This window comes from Littorina saxatilis, linkage group LG16 (assembly GCF_037325665.1).
Source record: "Littorina saxatilis isolate snail1 linkage group LG16, US_GU_Lsax_2.0, whole genome shotgun sequence".
Lineage (NCBI taxonomy): Eukaryota > Metazoa > Mollusca > Gastropoda > Littorinimorpha > Littorinidae > Littorina > Littorina saxatilis.
The window spans coordinates 31144338-31154372 of NC_090260.1; the positions used below are offsets into that span (position 1 = coordinate 31144338).

Sequence of the window (10035 nt, forward strand, 5' to 3'; positions counted from 1 at the left end):
TGCTACTCTTACTATGCCCAAAACTAGAGAAGTAAACAGATCATTTGAGTTTCCAACCAAACTCCTTGATATGCTTGGAATTACAAATATATACAAGGGAACACGTCCCATTGACATGGATGTTAACAGTGTACTGTTTGTTCACATGAGAGAGCTTAACACATCCTATAATCTGTTTAATGATCAGCGTTCTGATCTGCTTAGGATTCTTCCACCGAGTGATGCCTCTTTTTGTAAAATGCACGTGCCAACATTTAAGACACTTCAGTTCAAGGACTTGGAGGAAGGGTGTCATGAATTCCTACACATTGATCTGAAAAATCAAAGTGGACAACCAGTTGATTGTTTGTTTAACATTACATTGGAAATAGTTCCATAAAATATTGAGTATTAAAATGTCGAGTGGACCTACAATAGCTTATCCTGTTGCATGTTCAACTATAGAGTTGAAAGATTTAGCAGACGCTATCGACTTTGAGAGCAATGCTGAAGTTGGTGCAGTGTATGCATTCGAGTTTACAGACACTGGTCATTACAAGAGAAAGGAAATCGACGATGAAAAGAAACCAAGATTCCTCAAACTAGGTCAAATCCGTGATGTTAATGTACCTGATCCAATTGTCGATGACACATTCTACATGTGGAAACATCAGAATAAAAAATGGGTACTTAGTCCTGTTATAAAAAAGATTGACTGGGAAATGAAGTTTGAATTTGTGAGTCCATACACTCTTGTTGGAAAAGACGACACATTCCGTAAGTCAATCAATGCTAAACCACTAATTGTTAGCCTTGTTCCTGCGTTTAACAGCAGGGGAGAAGTTGCAGTTAAACCTTTCCATAAGAACAACTATCTCATTCACAGAAAACAAAGTGTTGAAAAGGACGCTGACACCATTGTCGATTTTATACCCAAGCTTCCAATAGGGCAGAATGCAACTATGATATTTGATATAGTTGTCAGGAAAAGGGAAGAAACCACAAACACTGTTCTAATGAGAGGAATAAATCTCAACTGGAGACCATTAAATGTTGAAGAAGTCAGAGTATTTATTGCTGTTCAAAAGGATTCTAACACAATAAAAAAACAGACGTCAAACCAAAATGTTGTTGTTAACGCAGATATAAATAATTTAACAGAAATAAGAAGTATTAATCTTACTTATCTTGATTTGATTGCTTTCTACTATACAGATAAGGTGTTAAGCAATGAACAGCTTCAAAGCTTAGCAGAAACACTGGCGAGTGAGAATTAAGATAAATATTTTATATTTTGCATTAAAAAGATGACTAGCAGTGTGAAGCTTTATCCTAATATTGATGAAAGTGCAGCAGAAAGTCAACAATTCAGACTGGCACACATTAGTAATATACAAAAACAACTAGAAGATGAATTAGAAAAATATTCTCGCGCTAGACGTAAGTACTCAACAACTTACAACAGCCTTTCTAATGCCAGCACTGGTTCTACTATCCTTGCATCAGCTGCAGGTGTAACGGGAACAATTCTGTTAGCTACCGGAGTAGGGACTCCAGTTTCTCTAATCCTAGGTGGTGTGGCAGCAGCAGTTGGTGGTTTATCATTTATAGCATCAGCTATAATGAAAAAAATTGTGAAAAAGCTTGAAAAACACGAGTCCATTTCCACTCTTGCATCATCAAAATTGTCTAGCCTAAAACTGTCTATCAGTAAAGCACTTGAAGATTCAAAAGTTTCTGACGAAGAATTCAAACAGATACAAACAGACTTTGATGACTACAAAAGTAAGAAAGCAAGTATTCAAACAAAAACACGAGCTGAATATAACAAGCCACTCGATATAGAAGATCTGAAAAAGCAGTTTTTAAAAAAGGGGATTCAAATAGGACGGGAAGAAAAAGTAAAAATAGAATCACTTGTAAAGAGTTAACTATTCGTTTAGACAGTCACATTGCATGTATCAGATATAATTCTAACAGTGAAAGAACATATGAAGTAAAGTTTGTAAATGAGAGAGCGTATTGAGCTTAAGAATGTTGTATAAGAGAAAGGGGGAATGTACGTTCTGGGTTACTGATTCCGACAGACCCGGCATTGGTTCAAAACAACCTTACTTTACTGTATTTTTTTTGTATGGATTTATGCAGTATTTTTCTGATTTTGTCGCATGTTTCATTTTAGTAAAAGTTTAGTCCAGAAGCCTATTTTGCGTTAATATTTAGGGTCTGTCGGAATCGGTGAGCCAGAACGTACATTCTCCCTTTCTCTACTGTCGATCAATGTTTCAACAAATGTTCAGCCGTTCAGCGTATGAGAATAGTTCACGACGAGCTAAAATGTCTTGTCACTGTCAACAAATGTTCAGCCGTTCAGCGTATGAGAATAGTTCACGACGAGCTAAAATGTCTTGTCACTGTCAAAAGGAAGCGCATACTTGACTTTTCACTTCTGCAAATGACAACGATGGAAGAGGAACAGAAGAGGAAGTTTTACGAACTGTATGACGAATATGTTGCGCGGTTATCTGAAAAGAACCGCCTTACATTTAGTATTGACCAAGCAAAGTACCAGAAAATTCTCTCAGCTCTTAGTTTGGAGACGGGTGAGCGCTGTGAACTTGGTGGCCATTTCAAAGCATGGTGCCATAAGACTTTTAAACTCCATAAAATCGGCAGCCAGAGCGTGTTGTACTGCTTGAGGAATTCTCGTCCAGTGGTCTGCAAAGAAGACCTCTACGACACCATTGAACGGTTAGTCTGTGTGTGTGTGTGTGTGTGTGTGTGTGTGTGTGTGTGTGTGTGTCTCTCTCTCTCTCCCTCTCTCTCTCTGTCTCTCTCTTTCTCTCTTTCTCTTTCTGTATCTCTGTCTCTCTCCGTCTCTCTCTGTCTCTCTCTCTCTCTGTCTCTGTCTCTGTCTCTGTCTCTCTCTCTCTCTCTCTCTCTCTCTCTCTCTCTCTCTCACATTCCCGTGGTTTTTTTCCAGGTGCCATATCCGAGTTGGACACTCCGGAAGAACCAAAACGTGGGCGGAGGTGAGCGCAAACTATGCCTGGATTAAGCATGGTCTAGTTCTAGTGAAATTTGACTGAATGCCCCTCTAAGTACCACTTGGTCAAAATAACTCATCTTTCTAATTTTGTATCCTTACTCAAGATTCATATCCATAATACCATCATAATAGTTCCACTTCACATATGTGACGGTAGAACCAGCGATCTGGTAGGGTCGACTATCGTACCGGTACAAATGAAACATTGATCGACAGTTGTACCGGGACAAAGTCCGATCGGCAGTTGTACTGTTAGGATCGGCTATCGTACCGGTACAATTGCCGATCGGACTTTGTCCCGGTACAACTGCCGATCCGAGTTTCTACCAGCTTATTTTGGTAGAACACCCGATTTTCATTGTAAAAACATTGATCGGCAGTTGTACCGGGACAAAGTCCGATCGGCAATTGTACCGGTACGATAGCCGATCTTACCAGATCGCTGGTTCTACCGTGACATATATATATATATATATCTATATGTATAAATATATAGAGATAGATGACAGTGTATTTTTCGCGTGGCTATAAATTGATTCGACCTTTGCACTTTTACAGTGAGGACAACTTACGGGCGCAAGGAAAGCGTTCTGGACACTGCGGTGACCTTCTAAAAATAGTAACGGAACGGGAATATCCGAAGCTGCTTCTCATACCGCAGTGCACCATACAAAGGAAGGGAGGTAAACGCTGAAAACACTGGAGAGATAAGGAAGAGTTACTGGTAGTGGATCCCGAAAAAAATTTGGTTTGCGCTGCGCGCTGAGAGCACGTGTTGAAATATCTCATCGACCAGATTGTGTCCCGGGTGAACGTGAATATGGCCACCAAATTTGAAACAGATCCATCGAGAACCTTGGCCGCGCATCGCGCACAGGAACAGACACACAGACACACAGACAGACAGACACAAGTCGTATCTATATATATATACGACTAGTGTCTGTCTGTCTGTCTGTCTGTCTGTCTGTCTGTCTGTCTGTCTGTCTGTCTGTCTGTTCGCGATGCACGGCCAAAGTTCTCGGTGGATCTTTTTCAAATTTGGACACCTTATTCAGCTACACCCCGGACACAACCTCATCGATGAGATATTTCAACACGTGCTCTCAGCGCGCAGCGCTGTGCGCGCTGAACTGATTTTGTTTGTTTGTTTTTTTTGGTCGGGATCCACTACCAGTAACTGTTCCTTATCTTCTCCAGTGTTTTCAGCCTAGATTATCTCCCTTCCTCCGTGTGGCGTCAATCCATATTCCCGTTACTACGTTACTATTTTTAGAAGGTCACTGCACGTTACTATTTTTAGAAGGTCTCGAGTGTTTTGCGCGTTTATCTCCTTTCCTTCGTGCGCCGGCGAAGCCGGCGTACACCCGGCAGAGCCGGGTCCCAGGCGCAGCCTGGTATTCGGCTCTACTTCTTCCCGGCGAAGCCGGTACCCGGCGAAGCGGGTAATCATCTAGTATATATATATATATAGATTAAGGAGAGAGGGGGGTCTATACAGTTAGATCTCCGCAGTGTCAAAGTCATTCATCACAAACTATCTGTCATATGATCAGCTGTTGCTGCAGGCGTATCACGATGAAGCTGTGTGATATCTCAATGCACATCGCAAGCAAGTGTGATCCCGTGAATCGAATGACACAAACGGGTGCAATGTTTTAATAAAAGCTGTTTGTGCAGAGAAAACAAATCTATGAGAGAATGGAACAATAAGTATGTGTCGCCATGTAAATCAAACGCAAGCATCACGCCTCTCACTGATACCGCGTACATCCGTGTTAAAGGTGGTCGTCTACACTTTTGCTTTTTATCAATAATCGTATGGTTAGATTTCACAAGAACTCAACTCAACTCACTCACTCAACTCACATTTTATTGGCTTCAATTTTCAAAGAAGAATTTGTCTTGCGCTTGGGAGAAAGTAAGAGTATAACATATAAAAACAGCATTCATATCACATTTCATGTATCACACACAGTAATCACTAGTATAAGCCTACAATTATCACATTTGTACCTGTATCATACATGCAAATAAATAGTATCACATTTCCACGTATCACACACAATATATACATTACATAACATACAGCAAGCTTCCATCTCCCGCGCCCCGCCCCCCCTCCCACACATACATATCCTCGCACGTGCGTCGACTCCATACAAATGACATCATCAGTCCATTAACTAAAATGCACAATGACTAGTAGTGGGTACATGATACTTAATACGTGCTCAACTAGACCTGCTAACTAAAATAATAACAGAAACAAAAACAAGGACTGGGCACAACATTTACACGTGTGTGACCTACTTACATCAGGTGCCTGTGATCTATAAATAACAATGATTGCGTTTAAAGTAAAACATGAATAATGCCGATGTTTACTAACAATGAATACATAACAACTAAGATAAGAATGTAAGTGCTTTCATAATATGATTATTTTATAAAACACAGTGGGGAAATTTGGAAAATAATTTTTAAACGTTATGTCAGATGATGAATGAACCATGCAAAAAAATGTATGGAAACAAAATATGTGTAATTTATTTTTCATTTTTTAGAAGTGTTAGTAACACTTCCAATGTTTTTATTTCCATGTGCAGAGAGCATGTGCTTTGACTATAAATATCGACCAATCGAATTCATGTCACTATGCTGACACCCACACAATCACAGCAACAGTTTGACACTGGGAATTGGAGCCCTTTCCACGATTTTTGTGTAAACGCACGAAATGCATGATATTCGAAAGGAGTTTTGCCCTCGGCATTTGGCAAATAAGGATATCCTACTACGCTGAATTACTATAATAAATTCTGAATCGGCTACCGAAAGGGGGTGTATTTTTGATATTTGTAGGGAACAGACTCAGTATTTCAATGGATTGCTGTATACAAATGTAGACAAGTACCTTTAACGCTTTAATAAAATGTGTGACTTCAATAACACTCACCGAGTACTTTCTGCGCAGAAAATACGGCAAAAACGAAGAACTATCTCTCATATATATAATCGGCTTAGGTGGTAGCGTTGTATAAATGCGAGCCACCACTAACTTCATCAAGCAAAGCAAACATCACCAGATCCTACGACATCACCCAGAACCGTGAGACCAGACCAAGCGGCAGTCCAAGATGGCGGGCGTGTTGCTGTTGTCCTGTTTCTTGCTGGCCGTTGCTGGGGTGATCTGCGTGCAATCAGCAACACAAACTGTCCGGAGGGATGCGCAACAACTGACGGAAGAGCCGCTACGGGAAAAAAAGTCAGCATGGTGAGTGTCTGAAACAGAAAATTATACGCTAACCACTGCGCTACGGGGGCCGGTTACCATTGTGTGACATATTGTAATGTCACACGCTTTCCTTCTTTGCCACTACTAAAGCAAACGTGTGCAAGATTGTATGTTACACGCTTTAGGAGCATGGCAAGAACGGTTTCAAACTCGAAATCGTCCCTCCAAAAGCCCCAAAATGCACACACGACTTTTATTTCTCCTGCTGTTGTCGTGTCTTCTCTTTACAAATTCTTCAACGCTGAGAATACTGAAAACGGCATCCCAGACTACAGTACTGTTTCCATACGCGAGTTTAGCTTCCCTTGGAAAGTGGCTCGCTCAGGAGGCCTGTTAGTCTGAAACTAGAAGGACAGAGTTCTGAACATAGATGACAAAGACCCCGGAAAGAACAAACATTTCGCGGATGCAGACACAGAAAGACGTCATGAAGAATGGAATGCTTCAAAAGATACAGACTGTGACGATGACTGTGACGTCATTCACATATACCGAGACGTCATTCATAGTTGTTCGTTCACTTTCGTCAAAAAGTAGATCTCTCCACAATGGCTGCTCCTGTGTTTAGGTTTATCAAGCGTGAGTACGCAAAACGTGTTTGTTCTCTCCTCTGTTGAAGCTGTGAGACATAATCGCCATTACGAGCTAGTCGTGTGACAGAGAGTGTTCTTGCACACTCGACTGCTGCTGTTTCACTCCGGCTAAAGCCGTCGTGAAACATCTACAGTCTCGTGTGCAAGAAAACTCTCTGTCACACGACTAGCTCGTAATAGCGGGTAATGTCACACGCTTTCCTTCTTTGCCACTACTAAAGCAAACGTGTGCAAGATTGTATGTTACACGCTTTAGGAGCATGGCAAGAACGGTTTCAAACTCTAGATCGTCCCTCCAAAAGCCAAACAATTTACACACGACTTTTATTTCTCCTGCTGTTATCGTTTCTTCTCTTTACACATTCTTCAACGCTCAGATTACTGAAAACGGCATCCCAGACGATACGCGAATTTAGCTGCCCTTGGAAAGTGGCTAGCTCAGGAGGCCTGTTAGTCTGACACTATAAGGACAGAGTTCTGAACATAGATGACAAAGATCCCGGAATGAACAAACATTTCGCGGATACAGACACAGAAAGACGTCATGAAGAATGCGATGCTTCAAAAGATACAGACTGTGACGATGACTGTGACGTCATTCACATACACCGAGACGTCATTCACAGTTGTTCGGTCACTTCCGTCAAAAAGTAGATCTCTCCACAATGGCTGCTCCTGTGTTTAGGTTTGTCAAGCTTGAGTACACAAAACGTGTTTGTTCTCTCCTCTGTTGAAGCTGTGAGACATAAATGCTATTCCGACTTGGTCGTGTGACAGAGTTTTCTTCCACACTCGATTAGCTGATGTCTAACTCAGCCTGACGGCTTCGTTAGACAATCAACGTAATCTCGTGTGGAAGAAAACATCTGTCACACGACCAAGTCCGAATAGCAGGTATTGTCTGGTTACCATTGTGACATATTGTCTGGTTACCATTGTGTGACATATTGTCTGGTTACCATTGTGTGACATATTGTCTGGTAAACCATGGTGTGACATATAGTCTGGTTACTATTGTGTGAAATATAGTCTGGTTACCACTGTGTGACATATAATCTGGTTACCATTGTGTGACATATTGTCTGGTTACCATTGTGTGACATATTGTCTGGTAAACTATTGTGTGACATATTGTCTGGTTACCGTTGTCTGACATATTGTCTGGTTACCATTGTGTAACATACATTGTCGGGTTACCATTGGGTGACATATTGTCTGGTTACCATTGTGTGACATACATTGTCTGGTTGGCATTGTGTGACATATTGTCTGGTTACGATTGTGTGACATATAGTCTGGTAACCGTTGTTTGACATATAGTCTGGTTACCATTGTGTGACATATTGTCTGGTTATCATTGTGTGACATATTGTCTGGTAAACCATGGTGTGACATATAGTCTGGTTACTATTGTGTGACATATTGTCTGGTTACTATTGTGTGACATATAGTCTGGTTATCATTGTGTGACATATTGTCTGGTTACCATTGTGTGACATATAGTCTGGTTACCATAGTGAGACAGATAGTCTGGTTACCATTGTGTGCCATATTGTCTGGTTACCATTGTGTGACATATTGTCTGGTTACCATAGTGAGACAGATAGTCTGGTTACCATTGTGTGACATATTGTCTGGTTACCATAGTGAGACAGATAGTCTGGTTATCATTGTGTGACATATTGTCTGGTTACCATTGTGTGACATATTGTCTGGTTACCATTGTGTGACATATTGTCTGGTTACCATTGTGTGACATATTGTCTAGTAAACCATGGTGTGACATATTGTCTGGTTACCATTGTGTGATATATTGTCTGGTTACCATTGTGTGACATATTGTCTGGTTACCATTGTGTGACATATTGTCTAGTAAACCATGGTGTGACATATTGTCTGGTTATCATTGTGTGACATATTGTCTGGTTATCATTGTGTGACATATTGTCTGGTTACCATTGTGTGACATATTGTCTGGTTACCATTGTGTGACATATTGTCTAGTAAACCATGGTGTGACATATTGTCTGGTTACCATTGTGTGACATATTGTCTGGTTACCATTGTGTGACATATTATCTGGTTACCATTGTGTGACATATTGTCCGGTTACCAATCGTGCGACATATTGTCTGGTTACCATTGTGTGACATATTGTCTGGTCACCATTGTGTGACATATTGTCTGGTCACCATTGTGTGACATATTGTCTGGTTACCATTGTGTGACATATTGTCTGGTTACCATTGTGTAACATACTGTCTGGTTACCATTGTGTGACATATTGTCTGGTTACCATTGTGTGACATATTGTCTGGTTACCATTGTGTGACATATTGTCTGGTTACCATTGTGTGACATATTGTCTGGTTACCATTGTGTGACATATTGTCTGGTTACCATTGTGTGACATATTGTCCGGTTACCAATCGTGTGACATATTGTCTGCCTACAACAACCAGTCCACTGTGTATGTGTGCAGCAAGGGTGACGACGGTCTAGGGGCAGTGGTGGCCCAGCTGGTGTCTGAACTGTCCTCCCTGAAGGTCAAGCAGCACGGTCTGGAGTCACAACTTCAGTCAACCAAGAGCGAACTTCAGTCAACCAAGTCAGAACTTCATGCCTCGCAGGCAAAGATGGCGACACAAGGGGAACAACTCTCACTCCTAGCATCGACCGTCAAACAGACACCAGGTGAGGGTGCTCCCCTCCCTCCTTGCGAATCTTTAAAACGGCAAATGTCATGAAAATCGGTCCAGAAGTTTTCTATGAATCGCTCCACACACACACACACACACACACACACCACACACACACACACACACACACACACACACACACACACTCACACACACACACACACACACTCACACACACACACACTCACACACACACACACACACTCACACACACACACACACACACACACACACACACACACACACACACACACACACACCACAACTCTCGTCTCGATTCCCCGTCTTTGTTAAATCATTTGGTCAAAACTTGACTTAATGTAAAAACAAGAAAGGTGAAGTTTATGGAACGTTCAATTCAGGGCAACACAACTCGTTCGCAAAAACCTTGGCCCTAACGGCCTTGACAGTGGGGAA

General features: G+C 41.4%; 1 protein-coding gene across 1 annotated transcript; it reads left to right on the top strand.

Moving 5' to 3' along the window:
* Nucleotides 1–6013: 6013 nt before the first annotated feature.
* Nucleotides 6014–9666, top strand: LOC138949955 (uncharacterized). Its single transcript, XM_070321739.1, has 2 exons — nucleotides 6014–6305; nucleotides 9402–9666. The coding sequence occupies exons 1-2, from the start codon at nucleotides 6169–6171 to the stop codon at nucleotides 9664–9666; spliced, it is 402 nt and encodes a 133-aa protein (XP_070177840.1). The 5' UTR covers nucleotides 6014–6168.
* The last annotated feature ends 369 nt before the right edge of the window (nucleotides 9667–10035 follow it).

What these genes read in the sequence shown, in the direction of transcription:
- LOC138949955 (XM_070321739.1), top strand. Translation starts at nt 6,169, where the DNA reads ATGGCGGGCGTGTTGCTGTTGTCCTGTTTCTTGCTGGCCGTTGCTGGG. An exon ending in CGGGAAAAAAAGTCAGCATG is followed by an intron (nt 6,306 to 9,401) that starts GTGAGTGTCTGA and finishes GTATGTGTGCAG; the next exon opens with CAAGGGTGACGACGGTCTAG.